Source organism: Cyanistes caeruleus, chromosome Z (assembly GCF_971803275.1).
Source record: "Cyanistes caeruleus chromosome Z, bCyaCae1.hap1.1, whole genome shotgun sequence".
Taxonomy (NCBI): domain Eukaryota; kingdom Metazoa; phylum Chordata; class Aves; order Passeriformes; family Paridae; genus Cyanistes; species Cyanistes caeruleus.
The window spans coordinates 49,358,701-49,379,801 of NC_141732.1; the positions used below are offsets into that span (position 1 = coordinate 49,358,701).

General features: G+C 41.1%; 1 protein-coding gene across 1 annotated transcript; it reads right to left on the reverse strand.

Annotated features, from left to right (window-relative positions):
- Window positions 1-1,103: 1,103 nt before the first annotated feature.
- Window positions 1,104-20,548, reverse strand: SNAPC3 (small nuclear RNA activating complex polypeptide 3). Its single transcript, XM_023943681.2, has 9 exons — window positions 20,151-20,548; window positions 14,025-14,102; window positions 12,710-12,794; window positions 10,701-10,805; window positions 10,061-10,210; window positions 6,549-6,631; window positions 5,167-5,331; window positions 4,117-4,224; window positions 1,104-2,413 (listed from the first exon to the last, which is right to left on the reverse strand). The coding sequence occupies exons 1-9, from the start codon at window positions 20,372-20,374 to the stop codon at window positions 2,266-2,268; spliced, it is 1,146 nt and encodes a 381-aa protein (XP_023799449.2). The 5' UTR covers window positions 20,375-20,548; the 3' UTR covers window positions 1,104-2,265.
- Between the last annotated feature and the right edge of the window lie 553 nt (window positions 20,549-21,101).

Sequence of the window (21,101 nt, forward strand, 5' to 3'; positions counted from 1 at the left end):
AAACATCAAATCCAAAAGCTAACCACAGATTCAGGTTAATGTTTTTGAGATTCAACTAGCAACCCAGAGACACGGGATCATTAAGAAGATCATTTTTCTCATTTTTTGTCATAAAATATGCCTGCTTTGTCATTTTCATCATGAAGACACTCATAGCATTTAATAAGTTGCTAAAACAAATATCCAGCTGTAGAGATTTAGCTACAAATGGGCCCATTTTGCAATGCTGGATTTCACTAAGAGGACTCATTCAGAAAGACTTACCAAATCAAGACCAGACCCAGTTGTCCCATCACAGCTTCTGGGATCTTTAAAACCTATGACTTAGTGTAACCTTTTTGTTCCATCAGTTAAGTTTAATTTTATCAGTTAAGATGAATCACTGAATATGAAATAGGACCACATCATATAAACAGCAAGCTTCTAATATGATTCTTCTCTGTGCTGTAATTAAGCATTGAATGCTCTCAACTCCTACACCCAGACTGCGACTAGCTTCTCTCGGCCCTACTGGAAGCATGGGACTGGCCCACTAAAATTTCTTTATCTGCTGGGACACCAATTTTTAAATATATTTGACCTTAACTTTTAATTAAGAAGATAAATGGGTTGTGTGAGAGACAGCATATTTGAGGCAAATCAATTTAATGAAAGAGTCAAGTCACATTTTGCCTTTTCTCTACATCTAAAGAAAAAAATGCCCCTCCCCCCCCCCCCCCAAAAAAAAAACCTACTGATTGCTGCTTTAGAACTCGAGCTAGCTCTCTGTATGATACCCAATCCAATACTGAAGAGGATTGGGAAGCCTGTATATTTATGGCAGACAGCTGAAGGAGGAGGAGATAGGGGAAAAATAAGGAGTAGCGACTTGGAGGAGGCACATACTGAAGTTGCAAAAGTTGCAACCAGAGCTGCATAATGAAGGACATTTAAAGCAGCTGCTGCAGCACCACAAAGCAGCCCAGCCCCAGCAGCTGGACTTTCACAGTTGTGATGGGCAGAGCACTCCCTTTTCTGCAGATTCCTGAAGGTTAAGAGAACTATCACCACCTGCTTTTACAAGTGGTTGGTTCATTAAAATACACAGGCCAACAGCTGGCTGGTTTACAAGACAGGAAAAAAAAATTTTATTGTTCCTAAAAAACAAATGGATTTATATTAGTATTTAAATATGACTTTATACACCATCAGAAAGCAGTAAGATAAGGGAATGATTAGTGGAGTCTTGCAAGTGCTTCAGATACCTTTGTTTCAAGACATCTAAGATAATCAAGTCAGCACTGGCAGATCTGCAGCTACAGGACCTGAACAGGATTCAGTTTGTCACTTTTCTGTATCGGAATTGTCAGAACAGGCTGTATTCCCCCAACCAGAACTAGCTGAAGTTTCCAAAAGAAAAGCAGATAGCACTAACTTTCCTAAACAACAAAGATCTCTGCTAACATCCTCTTAATTCCAGAAGACTTTAATAAAAAAGAATATCCTGTCTTGACAGATTTTCAGTTTAAAAAGAGATTAGGAACTACAAATTTGCCACATTTTAATAAAAAAAGCCCCATTACTTACAGTAACAGAACGATACTAAAAAAAAGGGCACAATGAACACTGCATACACTGTAAACAGTTGACAAAATTATTTAAAAGGCAAGATACAATTCAGTAGTGAATAATGGTGAAACGTAGTTTCCTCTTTATTGAATCAGTCCTCAGAGTCAGAAACCAGGGACAGCAGAAGCCTTCAGATGTGGGCTTTCATTTGCAGGAAAGACTGAAGAGTTCCAGCATTCTGAGCTTCTCTCTCAGAAAGCGTTCTCCTCCTTACAAATTCAGTACCATCCACCCTTGTTCAAATATGGCACTTGCCTAAGATTTCAAGGTAAGATAAATACAAATCATGTTCTCATGCTCAAATGTTTACAGAACCTTGGATACACAGAGCTTCTCAAAATCATAGTTTCTTTCACCAGGCACTCTCAAACATCCACATTTTACAGTCCATAGCATCCAAACTACTGTATGCTTGCATGTTGCAAAAGTGTACTATATTTTTCCATGCCAACCTATCTATAAAATCATACTTACTCAGAAAAACACACGAGATAGACTTCAAGTGCAAAGGACTCCTTCCAGCTCACAGGAGATGATTACAAGCCTAACTTAAGATCCCACAGTATGCTCAAACCTCAAGCTTTCCAGAGGTTTTAACAGCCAGAGCAACAGATTCAACAATGTCATTCACTGAATTAATCCTGGCACAAGTCAGTTTCAGTTGAAAATCCCAGGATCAACGTAAGGATATGCAAGAAACTCCCCCAGTTTATTGCCTTCTGCATCGTAATGGAGCATCCGAAAACAGACATCACAGAAGAAACAAGGATCCTCTGGTGCCAGACTGTCTCTGTTGGTTACCCACCTGCAGGTTACAAAACACAAGTGTTTTTTTTACCAGTGCAACACACTCATGGCAAACATCTTAACATTTTACTCAGGACTGGGGATGGCAGCAACAAACATCAGTAGTAATTTTATATACACAAGGTACTACCTATATTGCATATTTCCCATCTCACACATACAGCTCATTTTCAAACTCCACACTCCTTCCGTGTCAATCCCAGCAGCTACAGCAGCACTTCCTGAGAAACTCCTCAAACCTCTGTAGCTGGTACAGTGCATAAAAACAATAATAGGAATCGTCTGTCCACCCTGTGGCCATCTAAGTCATAAAAGATAAATATTTTTTTCCCCTTAATGCAAGAAACTATGAAATGGAGCAGACATGTACTGACCCAAGTTCCTCTGAGTAATCAAAACCATTTAGGAGTATAAAAGCAGGACTCAAATGATGCAGACAGGACAAGGTGAGGATTGCAGCACACTCCAGCATGCACTGAAGTTAACATGAACACAACAAGTACAAAAAGGGCCTGCCATGTCACTGAGTAATTAATTTATGATCGCACTCAAGAGGCCACAACAGCTGAAGGCCTCCCTTGATTACAGATGCTATCTGCACAGATTACAACACACTGGACAGCCAGCCAAAGCAGCTCTGCTGTCTATGGTTTAGCATGCCCCCACTTAAGCTTAGTGCTTAATCCTGGTTTTAATTTAATGCATTTACATCACCTCTGGTAATGCCCTCCCCATCCCATCTTTCCCCCATATTGACCCTTTGGCTCCACCTCCCCTTATGGCCAAATGTTTCAGAGATTATAGGTCCTTGTGAAGGCATCCTCAGGGCTCTGCTAGGAGCACTAGGATGGACTCCCATCTCAAGGGGAATTGGCTCTTTGCCTGATTCCAGAGAAGTCTAAGGCCAAACAAGCAAGACAACAAAGACACAGTTGCTTGTGTCAAACAGAGGCTGAGAGCATAAGCTGTCCTGAGGGGAAAAAAACCAGGCAACCAGTGTTTCTGCAAATAAATCATGCAGATCTATAAAATCAGAGAGCCTAGCCTAGTTTTTAGAGAATTTTCTACTGTTTATTGGGAGTCTGTCTTGTATCTAAATTAACATCACTGAAGTGAATAAAGAGCACCAAATTAATATTTTAGAAAATTCTCCTTTAAATGCAGAAAATCACAAAGAGTTACTTCAAGAATAGCTGCAGAGCACACAGTTTTCAGGCAGAGCTTAGGATTTTCCTGTGGGGAAAGTTAAATGCCTTTTAAAAAGCTCCAGATTTTTTTATATTAGAGTTGGACAGATCTATACCCGTGTAGATGCTAGATTAAACAAATGTGCTCTATGAATTCTGGTAAATGAATTTGAAACACATATCCTGCAAAGGAGGAAAATGCAGCATTTTCCCCCCAAAAGCAGGATTTTCGAAAGTAATTGATAAGATAGCCAAGCTCTTGCAAAAGAACATGAGCCAAATAATTAATCTCTTACTTATTTAGTTCTTTTGAAACTCCTGAATCAATTCCAAATGAACACTACCTTCAGGAAGCCTTTTCCTGGTTAGAGAGAGGTCAACTGCTTGAAGAGCGAAGATTATTAGCATTATGAAAAATATACAGAGCTTTGATTTTTACTATTGTTTTTGGAGTTAGTAGCAGCACCTAGAAAGACTTAACTAAGATGACAATAGCATCAAGAATGTAGCATACCTTGCTGTATACATGTTGCACACAAAGCATTTTCTGGTACATAACCAATGCTTCTTGATCAGCAAGGGATATAAAGTCCTATCCAGACAGTCATCATGATGAACAAGCCTTGAGGGAAATAAATAAATATAACACATACAATAAAGATATTGCCATATTGAAATTTATCTGAACATAAACATGGACATTGAAAATAAGGTATAATTTAAAGTCTCATGCAAACTATGACTAGACTTCTGCTTAACATTTCTTAACACAGATTAAGATCTGGATATAGACTGTTAGTTGCACCATATGTGGATTTTATGGTCACAAGTAAATTCAGCTTGTGCAGTAACCCAGAAATCTTCAGACCATCTCCTTTCTGTGGTCTTTTTAAAGGTTTTATCTCCTATACAGACTAACAAACTTTTGTCAGGTGAATGCTCAGATCATCCATGTGCAACATCTATGCTTTTATCTGGGTTATGTTCCCTTTGGAAAGCACCATGTATTATCAATACATTGATACATCAGGCTCCTGGGAACAGAAAATGACCTGTCACCCACTACAAGACAACCACAGGAGTGGTCTCGCTTTTTTGCAATGAGCAAAATCTACACCATAGTTCTATGGTTGATGTGGCTGCCACCTCACAGTACTATCACCCTCTCTGTCTCTTCCTGGCCTATCCACCTCAACCCACTATTTCCACTCCTCTATTCTCTTTTCAGCTCCTGCTCCTTAGCTTCAAGTTCAAACTAACAGTCCAGTTGAGTCTAGTCACAGCCTACAACATTCTGCTCTCTGGTATTCCAGAATCAGTATGTAAATCTGTCACACATTGGCAAAAACAAAAACAAAAAGCAAGGAAGATTACTCTCCTTCCTTCAGATACTGCCATGTATATGAAAGAAAAATTTAAGCTCTGCAGAAGGCAGCAGAATAATTTTAAAACAAGTAAGTCAGTCTAACAAACATTCAGCATTTAATATCTGAAGTTTGTCCAGAGAAGGCTTACTTTCATTTGCCTAAGGACTCTCTTATTCTTATAAAGAATAGTAACTTACCTTATATCTGTGATTATAATGATGTGTTCACAGTTCCCTTGGTGGCAGTAAAGGTATGGAAAGCCAATTTTGAGGTATAAATCATTAAAAACATAATCCTCCATCTTAACAGACCGAAGATTCTCATAGCCTCTGTCATGAGATTCTGACCACTCTATAATTGTCCTGAAAATAGAAAGGCCATCAGCACAGCAAAGCTATGAACTGTGAATGCAGAGAAAAAGATGCCCTGGGGACATGCAAAGCTCTTCACTGCGACATGGTTAAATGATGGAAATTAAAACAGTTCAAAACATTTGGTAATAATTTAAGGTGAGATACAGCACTATTACAACACTGTAGAACTGTTCACTGTTATTGTGGAACATCTGCCTGTCATTCCTCACCAGGCAGCTTGCTGAGGAGTTTTAGTCAGTGTATGCTCCTGATGGCACCCATCCAGGTCAGAGTGTTCGCAGCACAATACTTCTTAACTACTCCAATAATTCAAGTTACTAGCAGGTCATTTTGTCCCCTTGGTCAATGACTTCATTTCAAAGAATTAAAAAGCTTTTTTTTTTTAGTTTTGTTTTTTTAAGGAGAAATACAAAGCTGACAGGTGCAGTTACATTTCCAAAATTTAGCACTGGAAGGGCGCTGGCCACTGTAAATTTCTTTTTGGCTTTTCAGCACACTCCTACACACAAGGCATCTAACTCTGCAAGCTGTGTATCCTATGACAAGCCCATCTGTGAAGAACATTGTTGTTGACAGACACAAGAAGTAAAATATTAATTTCCCTGAATCACATCAAAGTCTGGCAGAACAACAGGGTCCAATGGGGTCAGCTCTTCCATACCAGCCATTTTAAACATTTTGCTCTCCTAAATCTCACTAGTGTATCAGCAAGACCATACTTCCTTAAAATATCAGATTTCCTTTCTGATCAGTCATACAGACCCCATGTTGACTTTACCATGAAGACACTCAAGACTGAGCAGAACAACCACTGCCACACAGCTGAGCCTGTTGTCTTTCTGACCCATTTTCTACCTCACAGGCAAGTCTTTTGGTTGCCATCACAAGCAGGGAAGATACTTAAAAACCCAGTACAAAATGGCACCTGTCACTCTACACAGAAATCCCATCTCAACAGAGCAAAAAAGGATTTGCAGGTTAAATGGGTTAATGGGTTCATACTCCTTTCAAAAGGGAAGTGAATGGAAGGAAGAAGTAGAGCAAGTAAAGTTAAACTTCTCTGTAAAAACCAATTAATCATGGAAAAACAGTAGGAAAAGTCCATTCCAGCTTAATACCCTAGATATTCCAGTATCTGTCACACCACAAGTCATAAACAAAATAAAACAAATTTTATGTTCCTTAAGGTTTTCCAAATACTGTACCTGCTCAGATCTCTGCACTCTGGGTATCTTTTATCATTATAGAAGATGCCTTCAAAATAGAAGAAGGCAGATTTGTAGAGATCCTGAGAGACAGAGAGAGAGGTCTCCATCAGTGATATGAAAGAATAAATACCTTAAAAAAGAACATGCCAAAAATCCAAGCATTTTAGGTATCTAAAGTATATTAAGAGACCTCATTCTATAGGTGTCAAAGAAAAGCTCTGCTTTGATTGTAGATGCTGATGTGACAGCTAGGCTCATATCATATGACTGCAAACTACGCAGCTACTGTGCTGATATTGTTCTCAAGGCATTACAGGTTACTTTAATGCTCTTCTCTTATTTCTGTCCCCATCATAGCAGTTACGGACTTCTACAAAAACACAAAACACAGGCATCACTGCACAAATTCCGTAATTTCAAGGCACTGACTTTAAAAAAGAGTAATATTTTTAAAAATTAGCAAGATGCAGTGTGTTTACTTTGGATGGCTACCAGACACCTGTCCAGCTGCTCTCTCACTCCTCTTTCTTAACAGCATTGGGCAAACAAAGTAACACAGGCAAGCTCATGGGCTCAGATAAAGGCAATTTAATGATAAAAATCAAAGGCTGCATGCAGAAGCAAAGTAAAAAAAAAAAAGGAGACTTATTCTCTTTTTCCCATCAGCAGATGATGGCCAGGCAGTGGAATAAGCTGCTCAGGGAACTGATGAAATCACCATCCCTGGGAATGTGGTAAAGGTGTATGAATGTGGCACTTGGAGATAAGGTTCAGAGAACATAGTGATGGGAAGTTAATGTTTAGCTCAGCTTGTGGAGCTCAGTTGGCATCTGGTGACTCTTGCACTGCGGGTATGAGTGCCATAAATTGTTAATTTTCTTTGACGGAAGAGAATGTTACAAATGGACTGTCTACATGTGATAAGCTTTGTAATTAAGGAATAATTTTGAAGGATGATAGATTTTCTTGTGAGACCCTAGAAGTGAGGTGATTGGACCTTCCAGAATTGCCTGTCACCTTTTATACAGATGTGACCAGGAAGTGCTATCATGTGTAGCTGTGCATATGTGAGCATGCGTGCAGGGGACAAGGCTTCAATTATTCTGTCATTTCAGTAAGAAGCACTTTGTGCTCCGATCAAATGCACAGAGTTAACTTGGTATGGAGTTAACTTGCTTCACAGCAGCCCCTGTGCATGCTCTGCATTTTTGACAAGGGGGAGTTGATAATACACCAGTGTTTTGGCTACTGCTGAGCAGTGCTTGCACAGCTTCAAGGCTGTCTCTCCAAGTCTCCCCAAGACCAGTGGGCTGGGGCTGGGTGAGAGGCTGAGAGGAAATGTAGCTGGTACAACTGACGCAAACAGACCCAAAAAGAACATCCCACATCATATGGTGCTGTGCTCAGCAGCGGGAGAGAAAGAGGAAGGGGCGATTCACAGTGAAAGCATTTGTCTTCCAAAGCAGCTACCATGCATGCTGAGGCCTCAGGAAATCATTGGAATAGAATCATAGAATTATTAAGGTTGTAAAAAACTTTTAAGATCATAAAGTACAACCATTAACCTAGCACTGCCATGTTCACCACTAAACTATGTCCCAGGTGCCACATCCACACATTTTTGAACACTTTAATAGCTGATGACGCCACAACTTCCCTGGGTAGCTTGTTCCAATGTCTGATCATCCTAGCCGTGAAGAAATATTTCCTAATATCCAATCTAAACCTTCTTTGGTGCAATTGGAGGCTGTTTCCTCTAATCCTGTTTCTTGTTACCCAGGAGAACTAGCCCCATACCTGGCTATACTTGCCTCACCCTCTTTTCAGATAGCTGTAGAGAGTGATAATGTCTCTCTTGAGCCTCCTTTTCTCCCCTGGCCACTCTTCAAGGACTCAATATAGATTTTCCCTATTTATTCTAAATGAGAAAACCATGGACAACCAGGCACTCTCCATCACCAGACCAGTCTGGGGATGCTCATTTGTGACCAGAGGTCTCTTTGAGCTATTAACTCTAGGCTGTCAAAACACAGGTAAAGAAGACACTGGGACCAAAGACAGGACTTCTCAGATGACCTGCATGAAGACACAGTGGTAGGAATGTGTTTTGCATTCAGACTCTTTGATTCACTTCTGCCTGTTACCTCTGATCAGCCTGGTGGCTGATACACCAGATGATCCTGTTGCCAGCCAAAGGAATCTTAACAGCCCAGAGTAATGGGCCAACAAGAACTTGTTGAGGTTAAGCAAGAATTGCAAGGTTTTGCCCCTGGGGATAAACAAGCTGGTGCTCCACTGTATGCTGAGGGCCATTCAGCTGGACAGCAGCTAGGCAAAAAGAACCTAGGGATCCCGGCAGATCCCAAATTGAACATGAGGCAACAACATGTCCTTGCAGCAAAGACAGCAGATGGAGCTGATGGGATCCTGCACTGCATTAGATAAAATACCACCAGCAGGTTAAGGGAGGTGATCCTTCAGTACTCCACAGAACTAGGGAGGCCACACCTAAATCCTGTCTTCAGTTCTTGGATGCTCAGTATAAGAGAGACATGGACATATTGGAGAAAGAATACCACAAGGGCCATGATGATGAAGGGACTGCAGCATCTCTCCTAAAATGAGTGGCTGAGAGAGCTGTGAGTTAGAACCCTGAAGAGAAAGCTCAGGTAGGGGAATCTTACTAACATACACAATACTTCTAAGGAGGGTGCAAGGAGGATGGAGCCAGCCTCATTTTGAGTGAGAGGTTCAGGGTCAATAAGCACAAACTGAAACATATGCAGTTCCCCTGAACCTCAAGAAACACTTCTTTACTGACACAGGTGACTGAACACTGACACAGATTGTGCAGGGAGATTGTGTAACATCCATTCTTGGAGATATGCAAAAAATGTCTGGACATGGTCATGGACAGCCAGCTGTAGGTGGCCTTGCTTGAGCAGAGGGAGTAGACCAGATGACCTCCACAAGTCTCTTTCAACCTCAACCATTCTGTGATATGACATATATTACATGTCATACAATGTATGATAGAAGTGATTCAATTTCAGTTTTTTCAACTAGATGACTTGTTTTGTTCTTATGCAGAAAACATGTAGCAACTTTGGAAGAGAAGAATAATCTTCATCCCTACGTTTGATCAGGATCCAGTTGCAAATAACAAAGTACAGTGGGATGGTCTATCTTATCATTATTAGTGGGATTAAGCTATTACCTCTGGTGTTTCAGCGCAAAATAAAATCAGTCCACAGGAATACATCAATACAAAACTCACTGCTTGTGTAGAAACTTCCTAGCAGTAGCAATAATGATGTTTTTCTCAATATTGCACAAAACAGATCATCTTGGTAATGCCACTATGAGGTATTTACTTGCAGTGCAACAAACAGGCAGAACCAATGGAGCTGAATTTAGTGCTGAAGACAAAACAACGAGACAAAACTCTGCCTCCCTCTCTGTTTTCAAGACTCCTACACATGTAGAGGGTTCCACACAGGAAGTTTTACCTTGCTGATGTGCTCTGGTGCTTGATCTGGCTGACTGCTGAACTCACCACCTATCTGGAGGTCACTGACGCAGGAAATCGAGTCTCTCAACTCAGTGAGCTTCTGGCTGCCCAATACAAGGACTGTTTGGTAGGGTTTGTGATCCTTATGCTACAAAGAGCACAGCATACAAACTTCAGATAAATTATAACTTGTCAGCATCAGCACTGCTCTTCATTTGACAGCTTAAGGTCATTACTGGCAGCATCTGGCTTATCACTTCTCTGAAGAGCATCTTGCCACGGCCTCTCTTATGACTGACACTTAATAGTTTTGTTCAGAAACTCAAAAGTTACATTCTCCATCAGAAAGTGCAGAAAAGACAGAAAGTCAGAGCTCACTTATACCAAATCCAGAAAGAGTACCTTAATTTTCATGTATTTGAGCTTTCTGTAAAATAAATTAACAACTGAATAATTATTGTATGAGTTTTGTTATGTAAACCATTAACTGAATGAAAGCTAGATGCTGCAAGAGCCTTATGAAATTACCAGCGTTGAAGAGTTTATAAAGTCTTCACTAGACTCACTGATTTTAGCAGCTTGGGAGAGCACCTGAATAGGAAAGACTCAGAATCCAACCCAGAGAATTTCATACCAACCTTCTGAAATATAACAGGATAAAAGATGTTCAGGGTTAAAAGTAGTTCTCCCTCCTCAACTAGATCTGTTGGATTGTCTGGCCTCTTTCCAGTCGCAAGTGACTCCTGGAAAAACATACAAACACACACACGCACATATATATATGTAAAATAAACCCTGCATGACAGTCTGAGAAATGCTAACTCATTTTTGACTTCATGTAACCTTCTGAATTGAAAACGGACTACTTCCTTCAAGGTAGAAAGGTGAGAAACTTCTCCAATTATTGATTTCAAGCATGCTCCTTCATTTCTCAGCTTTGTTACAAGACAGCTGGCTGCTCCTTCGCTATTGACAGGCCCCACATAAAGGAATTAGAGGCTGCTGTCATTCTGCCTTCATGGAACCCAGCTGCTACCAACTTTCACCACTTAAGGCTTTGAAATGCTCTTTGAATGCTTTCATATAAGAAAGGGGATTGCAACCCTTAACTTGGGAACCACTAACCTAGAAAATATACACAAAATGAAATATAGGAAAATTACAGTCAGTGCAACACTTCCTCTTATTATGGAAGCTAGACATAGCTGGAGGCCAGAATTTCTCCAAAATCCAAGCCCAAAACCCAGCACTGCCCTTGCCACAGGACTGTGTTTTATAAAATAAGTATATGTATTCCTACATTTCCATCCTGCTTTGTATTTAAGACACAGCCCAGCAGTGAGAATGAGGGAGAATACTTTTCTGTGGCAGTTTCCTCCCTTTCCAACAAATCAAGAGAGAATACTGCCTGCACAAACACCTCCCACCAGCATGGAGTATTCATCAGATTCAGTAACGGGAACTTGTATTCCTGTGAGACTCAGATATATTTGTGTTCTCTGCCTTGCATCAGCCTTCTTCATGTGACACATTCCTTGAGCAGTTTCTTACTGCTCTCCTCCTGTATGAAGGCGTCATGGTCCCAACCACAGCTCTGACACAGCTTGCTCAAAGAATGCAATGAATGACCATGTGCTCATTCTTCAGAGACAGCAGTAAGACACCATTCATTGAATCCCTTTATGAAAGTTTCTGTTGCTAGTATTTTCTCAGATAATCCCCAGGCTAAGAGTCCAGCAGAGTAGTTGCATCATGTTTACAAAATGTGCCTAGGTCTCTGAACAGCTGAAACATGATAACTCAGGACAGACCAGGAAACCTCAAGCGGAAAAACAAGTCTAGTAGTCACATGAGGTTCTTTCCTCACTACACTTCTGTTCCTAATTTTTACAGCAGTTCACGGCTTGTTCAAGCCATGTACTCCAGCACCTCAGTGTCCCTGAAAGAGTTCAAAGAATGTGTATATGTGGTGCTTAGGGACACAGTTTAGTGGTGGATCTGGCAGTGTTACAGTAATGGTTGGGGTCAACAATCCTAAAGGTCTTTTAACCTTAATGATTCTATGAACATTTATGAATTGAGGTTTTGTTGTTTAATACTTCAATGTTGTCAAGAAATCATTAAAAAAATGTATTAAGCATAGTTAAAAAATTCCAGTAAGACTTACTGGAGGGGCTGATGACTACACTCTTGGTTCCTGGCAGTTCAGAATGGCTGAAAAACTTGGGTTACGAAGCTCAGAATTAGGAATTTACCACCACTGTGCTGCTACTGTCCCTTCTTTCAGCCCTACTGAAACTAGCTAATAATTATTCATGCACTGAAGCTTAGTTTCCAACACTGGACTCCAGGAGCAAAGCCATCACACATTTTGTCTAGCTCTATGTCTAGCTGTAAGTTCACGGCACTTAAAAAAAGCAGTCATCTAGTGGTAACGAGCTGGAGTTGCTTCTTAAATACATCCAGTATTCACAAAAAGAGCAGACTTCCTGTCCTATCTTTTTATAAAATGTCTTTATCCTTAATTACTACTTACAAATTTGTATCTGCAAACATTTACAGCGTACATTTCATAGTGGTGAATAAAAAGCAACCAGAAGTTGGATTTTGGATGTCTTGACTACCTCTAAGATGACAGGCAACTTACCATCTCATAGGTAAGAGTTTCCTGTCTGCAAGCCCGATCCACAATAATTGTTTCTTCTCTCCTTTCTAAGGCCTTCTTTCTAATTCTGAAGGGTAGGAACACAATACAAAATTTCATTCAACAATTTCCATGTAGAATTTCAAGAATTTCATACTTTTAAATGACACAAACTACTACAAAGCAGTTTTCAAAGAACAGGATTCCTGTCTGTCTTAATGGGACAGACTGACTTAAAATACTCATCTCCTGACTCTCATAAAACCTGATAGGGCACAGGCCAGCTTGTGCACTTCAGCTGGTGTTTTTTCCCCCCCTTAACTGCAAATGACAGATTGTTTGTGAGTAATTTTACACTCAAAATAAAAAATAGAAAAATGTTGTCTGAAGAGGATGTCCTAAGACAAAACACTTTGTGACCTTCGAGGAAGCTATTTCAACAATTCTTTCCACTTCAAAAAAAACTGAACTCATGTTCAAGCAAAACACAAGTTAAAAAACAACACATAAATATTCTTTCTCAGCCCCATATCATAGACACTTTAGAAAAATCCGAAAACAAACCTTCATTATCATTTCCAGAAGAAAGAGTATCAAAAGTAGAATACTGACTAAAATACATTTAACCACTGCATGAGCACCTAATCCTTAACATCCAGGACAAGTTTACTTATCCTCTAGACCCTCTCAAGGATCTTCAGTAACAATCAGGCTTAACACTGATCACAGTCTAAACACATTGCTTTACATTAATGATATGTAGTACAGCAAAGGCCTGAACTGGCCAAGTTTGCCAGTTGATAGAAACCTTACATATATTGGTTAACCTCTGACATGCACCAGCAGTATCAGTGAATTCCATGAACAAAACAAAATTCAACAAAACAGAGTGGGTTCATATAAAGAGGTTATCTGGTTACAGCATCAATACTTACAGTCTGGCTGTTACAGTATGACTGTGTTACTTAGAGGTATGAGACAGGTTTCTTTGGAGGAACCTCACACACATGATTATCAGACAGCCCCTGCACATGCCAAATTTAGGCATTACTTCAGAAGCACCTAGGTCCAGAAATCCTTTTCCAATAAGAAAGATGGCATATTCTGTATATCTTAATAAAAATTCCTAAGCAACATTCAAGCAGAAGACTCATACCAATGGCCCCCTCATAAGCTGGTGTTTCTGCCCTTATGGTATTTTTGCATGGTGCTCCAGAAAGCATTGCCTATGAAGGGAATAAGCAGCCAGCCATACTTCCATGCTGATTTTCCACCCCACCCCAAATAAGAGTACCATGAGAGCACTCTAATGGCATACCGAAGAGTGAGCAGACTGCTATCTTCAGGAATAACATCTGGGTCCTCTTCCTTTTCAGAAGACATTAACATATCAATGCTAGAACAATAAACAAATAACAGATAGAATCACAAAGACATAGAACAGTTTGGTTAGAAGGGACCTTACAAGATCATCTAGCTCCATTCCCCCCAGAAGCATTGGCATGGACACTTTTCACTGGACCAGGTTGCTCAGGGGCACATCCAACCTTCTCTAACTTCCAGGGATGGAACATCCACAAATTCTCTGGGCAACCTGTTCCAGTGCCTCACCACTCTACAAAGTAAACAATTTCTTCTTGATATTTAATCTAAATCTAGAGCTGTCCTCTTTGGACAAAGCAGTGATTTCTCACAGTATGTGTAGAAGTACGAGAGGCAGGAACCCGGTTTCATACCTGGTTCCATTTATGAATTCCCATTTCAGGTTGTGCACTGCAGCACACCAGAATCAGAGGAATCATCATATGCACATCCCTTCCTCTGTAGTCCTTCCCAGAAGCATTTTGCATTAATCACAATAGAATTTTATCCAGCTTAAAGATAGTCTGAGGAAAAAAACATATTTAAAACAGAGAACTGCTTTGAATGAGACTTGGCTGCTTTTGTCTCTTCTCTTTTGCAGTCTAAAAGGCAGGGCTTACTCCAGTGTCTAAGTCCACCTGCAGTTTGAATCCCAGCAAACTCTTGCACAAACCCATCTCTTTATCGGACAAAACTACAACTGGTGAAGTTCAGGAAAACGTTTTGGACCATACTATTTATCCTCAATAACATTAATGATTCCATTATATTATTTCATTCCCTATGTCGACAATAATATCACTGCAGTAATGAATAACCCTTTGGAGTGGAACTGCATAGGAGTACAAAGTAATTGAGAAACAGAAGTCTGGAATCAACTGTTATAAGCTGACAATAAGCAAAAGTCAGAGAAAAAATTTTGATTGTGGACAGATGGCTTTCTTCTGATGAGCCAATAAAGTCACTCTGTATTGACAGTAATATGAATTTACTATTGTTTAGTTATTTTCCGTTCAGCAACAAAGTTTTAAACTTTCTGTTTCAGAGTTTTCACCTCAAACAGAAAATATTTTTTTTAAGTTACTGAGAAAATGGGATTTTTTCAGAAACACCATTTTAAAAGGAACTTTACAGTAATGAGCCACAACCTCCTGGAAACAGAATGAACCTTGTGCTTAGATTCCCACTTGAGGAAGTGGAGGCAGAGACAACCAAGTGAATCCTGTGTCAAATGTAGACTGAAACACAGCTGAGAAATAGTAATTTAACTAACAGAAAGATGGAGAACAGCACTTTGGAGAATACAGTTCAACCATTAACCTTTTGGATACGGTTGTTCTCCACGTGGCATAGAGCTGTGTTACAAGCAGTCTGCATAATAAAGTAAAGGATATCCCCTGACAGATAAATCAACTCACAACTGACCCTTTCTGTAAAACTGACAACGTGACCAAATTATTTATCCAAAGTGTTCAGCACATGGATAAGTGATCCCATTCACCACAGAGACCAAGTCACTAGATTAAGTACCATTTTGAGGAAATGACTACATATTCATGACCACAGGTATTATTTGCAGGATCTGAAAATGTCTACTACCTACCATTGTGAAGTTTCACTTGCATCAAAAGTGACAGTTTCCCATATCACTTCTGTGCCAGAACCCACCAATAATATGTCAGATCTTACCAACAATACTTGTGCTTTTCTTTCTTCCTATAGCCCTAGGTGGGATTTCTGACTGTGCTATCCACACCATGACCATTAATTGCCTGCTTCAGGGAAAAAACTAATATCCCCAGAAAACCTGCTACAAGCAGACACTATGTAAAATCATTGTCATTAAAACTGCTTCTTCTTTTTCCTTGTAAGGACTGAAAGGTATCTAGTGTAAAGAGATACTGACATTGAACCCCTGACAAGTTCCACGGAAGCTTGCATGCACTGGTACAGTCACTTCTCACTTCTGAAAAGTCAGAAACCATCAATTTCTAAAGGTAAGCAGAGCACCTTTTTTAGTATTAAAACTCATTCTAATAATTAATTACATGTGTTTTTGTATCACATATACTGAAGTCTTGAAAGGCTTTGCTGTGTGGCCTTACACACAGGCCATGCTGGAGCTCCCACTGTGTAACTCCACTGCTGCCTGTGGAACCACATAAGCAATGCTTGGTCCATGGTCCTGAGGAAATCAAGCTTTACAAACACGAAGTATATGCTGACCCTCCAGAAATGAAGGCTAAGTCAATGTCAGACACTTAAGACACAGAAGCGCATGCAAGACAGAGTTTGCGCTAGGAACACCCTCACTCCTGACTGCCACAAGACTGGGATCCTGCTGTGTCCCCACAGAGACTGTTCCTGCATGCACAACAAATTCATTCAGTTGCACAGTTGCAACAGAGAGGAAAACACTGGCCATGCTGTTTAATTGAAACCAAGGTGAAGTACAGGACACTAATGAGGAACAATAGTTGAAAGTTTGAAAAAAGCCACATGCAAAGCGTTATCTGAATTTATGTCCCCCATGGAGATATTTTAAGGTGACCAGAAACAAAAATGCAAAAGAAACTCTCTGGAAATGTAGACTTGGAAACAGACTACCAATGAAGCACTTAATCACTGTGACTTTACCTTTCCCAGAATATTCTAGCAGCACAATGAGTTTCCTCTTTTAGAAATTCAAAGATACTTTAGCATTTGGCCTGATACTTTATAATAAGCAGATACAATGTCCATATTACTCTTTATATTGCACATATTTTAAAGGTACTACTTTCATCACCTTTGAGACACTAATACCACGAGACGCTAAATACTAATACGTTAAGACGTTAATGCTAGCTTAATGCAGCTTTATAACACATCCCAGGAGATATTTACAACTACCCCTTCCAATAAAACTAGAAGGTGAATTAGGGCTGAAGTTGAATAAGGTACCTGCAAGCCTCACCTCTCCTGACCTACCTAAAATCCACAGTGATTTGAGGCTTAGCCTGCCCTACGCATGCACACAATAAATGACACGGAAGACAAAACAGAATAACATAACTTAGCATCTCCAACATTCAACAACTTCAGTCACTCCAGCACCAATTATGAATAATACTTGTTTGCTCACAGACTCCTGAGGCACTTGAACAAAACCTAGAATTTTTCTCTTTTGACACCTTGGTAAAGAGAATTACTTACGGAATCTTCCAGATAAAGACACAATTTTACACCTGTTTATGCTCTGATGAAAACACAAGCAATCCCTATAATGATTATCAGCATACAACTTGATATAACTTGGAACAGGCAAGGCATTCTTACTGAGTCAAATGCAAGTGGGTGAAGACACCAATTTTTTCCTGCATTCTGTTTGTAGGAATCTATTACAGGAAGAAAATACAGTAAAATAATAATAATAAAACAAAAACAAACAAGCATAGCAACAACAAAAAATGAACCAACAAATAAAAAAATCGCAACAAAACAAAACAAAACAAAAACCCCCAAAATACCGAAAAAAACCCCCAAAAACCAAATCAAACAAACCCTAAAGCAGCCAAACAAAAAAAATCCCACAATAACCACATTGCACTGGGGTGCCCAAAGAGTTATTAAAATAAAATAATTTGAACATGATACATTTGAATGTATTGTATTTCAAGGAAATTTTATTTCAATGTATTCAGTTCAATAACATTTCTCCTCACCAGAAAACTCTACATTGTCAGGAATACTTAAAGGTTACTGTGTCACTACTCTAAAAAAATTTAATGACAGCTACTGAAAAACTTCATCCTGAATCCATGAAAGATTCTTTTAATCTAACACTATTTTAAAAATAGATGTAGGAGTGTCCACATCTTCCTATCTTTCTTCTGCCCAAAGAAAACCTTCTTAATTTGTGAGAAGCTTCCTCAGTTTAGAGTCACAAAAATCTGTGTTTATTTCCATTATGCGTTCATTTCGGCACTAGTAAAGTTATATTTACACCAGTAATACACGTGATCTCAGGATATTATAAAACAGATCTTGGTGTACCCCACTGTTCTCATCTCTGCTCAAGGGAGGAATAGGAGCAGCTCAGAGAAGGTGAGTAGAAGTGATCAGAGGTACCAGCTGGAGGTTGGTCAATGTTAAGGAGAGATTCAAGAGGCTAGTGCTCCTTAATTTAAAAGCAAAAGCACATGGAGATTACGGATTGGGATTCCAGCCTGAAGAGGGGAAAGGTCACACCAGGATGTGCAGGTTTAGCTTCATTCTCCTGCCAAGCCAACAAAAGTCTGCCAGATGATCAGTTTTCTCCCTGTCATAGATCACCAGTCTTTTTCCTCTTTCCTAAACAACCACTGCTGACAGTACACTCAGCCTCAAACAGACAGCACTGCTCTGTAACACCAGCAAATGCAGACAGCAAGTGCAATACAGCAGGTGTAAACTGAAGAAAGCAGAACAGAAGAAAAAAGCAGAAGGAATGTGGAGAAAAATAAAGAAACAACAGGAAAAGGTCCTTGGAATTCAAATGAAAACAGCAACACACAGGATCAGGCAATAGAGTTGCCAGAGAATAAGGAGCACAGGAGAAATCAGGGACCATCTACACTGGAAGAGCTTACAGAGTAATTGCCATAGTTTCTGCCACACCACAATACAGAATACATTTTTTTTTAAACCAACATCATCGCCTATTTTTACTAAGTGTAATAATGGTAAAAATTTATGCTAGTCACCAGAACTGTGACAGCTGAAGCACAAAACTATACAGATAGAATCAGAACTCTGGCATGTTTTCCTTACTGATGGACTACAGATAAATTACCAACTGTGATGCTTTCTACAGGAATTACCGCCTGAAATCAGACCTTTCAACAGGTGAAGAACAATTCTTACTATCCATGTGACCAGAAAGCCTTCCAGCCATAGCATGTTAGATGATGCTGCTGGTTCAGCACCCACAAAGCACTTAAATGGCTCTGACTTCACCACTACCCGGAGAAAAACAAGTCAGTGGAAGCTAAGGACCAAGAGACACTCAACAGGTATTGTCAGCTACCTGAACTACTCTAAATGATTTTAAGGGATTCAGACTAAAAGAGTGGAAATAGTATTAGGAAGAAATGCTGTGACAGTGTTGAGGCACTGGAACAGGCTGCCCAGAGAAACTGTGGAAGCCCATCCCTAGAAGTGTTCAAGGCCAGGCTGGATGGGGCTTTGAGCTTTGAGCAACCTGGTCTAGTGAAAGGTGTAGCTGTCCATGGCAGAGTGATTGGAACAGGATGATCTTTAAAGTCCCTTCCAACCCAAACCATTCTGTGATTTTATGATTCTTTGTTAATACAAACAGATGCCTGGCTTATTTCTTCATATAAGGTATATGTTTCATTGTGCAACTGGGGCCTCCTAAAACCATGAAGATGTGCAGGTACCTTTAAGTACTTAACCAGTACCAGGTTGCTAAAAGTCTACCAATGTAACTTTAAGCATCAAACTGTTCAAATTCACGTGTGTAATGAAGTTTCCCCTACTGGAGCACTATTCTCCAGAAAAATTGTTTGTCTTTCTGTGTATCTGGCCTCCAGAGATGTTGGTGACCTTCATAAGGAACTTTACTACAGGATAACGAGTATTCAGTACAAATGAAAAAGGGGCAACTTTAGATTTGGTATTGGGAAGAAATTCTTTACTGTGAGTGTGGTGAGGCACCGGAACAGGTTGTCCAGAGAAGCTGTGGATGCTAGAACTCTGGCAGTGTGCAAGGCCAGACTGGATGGAGCTCTAAGCTATCTGGTCTAGTGAAATGTGTCCCTGGACATGGCATGGGGCTATATGCCTTTAAGGTCCATTCCAACCCCCTGACAGTCTTTGACTCTGTAATTACCCGGGAACTAGAAACAAACGTTTCACAGGCCCGGAAGAAGCTGCTCTGAAGTGGTTTTGCCCGAGCACCTTCCGCCTCTCTTGAAGAAGCACCGCGGCATCCGGCGACAGCACCAGCCACCTCCCCCGCACCAGCGCCGAGCGAGACCACCGGCATCTCCCTCGCACCGGAGCCGCAAATCCCGGCCTGGAGACAGCCGGGCTTCCCCACCTGCAGACGGCGCGCAGGTCGGCCGCCGTGCCCGGTACGCAGCCCAGCGCCGCCGCCACGTCCGCGTCCGCCTCCTCCGCCGCCTCCTCCTCCAGCGAGAGGTCGGGCGGCCCCAGCAGCCGCCGCCAGCCGAGGCCCAGGGCGCCCACGCGGAAGGCGCGCGTGTACACCTCCGCCGATTCGTAGTCGGGCGCCGCGGCCGCCTCCGCCATGGCCGCCGCCATGGTCACTAGGGCCGGCCCTCAGCCCAGCCCTCAGCCCAACCCCGGGGCCCGCCCTCGGCCCGCCCTCGGCCCGGCTCTCAGCCCGGTCCCGGGGCCCGCCCTCAGCCCCGCCCTCAGCCCGGCCCTCAGCCCGGCCCTCAGCACGGCCCTCAGCTCCCAGTCCGGCCCTGCCACACGCGTCACGGGCCGCGAGTGTTGCTGCTGCCGCGCCACCGCGAATGTGACTGCGGAGCTTGTCCTGCCAGAAGGGAAACGTCCGCCAGAGAGCAAACAATTCCCAAAAAAACCAAAACCAACCAAACAAACAGAAAAAAAACCCTAAAGGAAAAAAGCAAAAAAAATCCCCACCCCCTCTCCCCTCCAAAATTTCTCAGTTTATAAAAAAAACGCACCGCGTCAGTGGTTCTAGAGCGTTACAAACACTTTCACACAGAATCACAGAATCCGTGAGATCATTTGGTCCAGCCTATAATAGAACCTTGTCATCTAGACCGCCAAAACTTAAGTGCCACAACCAGTCTGCTTAAACACCTCCAGGGACAGTGACTCCACCACCTCCCTGGACAGCCCATTCCTATGCACAATCAGCCTTTCTGTGAAGAATTTCTTTCTAATGTCCAGCTAGACCTCCTCTGGCACAGCTTAAGACTGTCCTCTCATTCTGCCACTTGTTATCTGGGGAAAAATGTCAATTCCCACCTGGCTGTAAGCTCCTTTAGTATCCTTA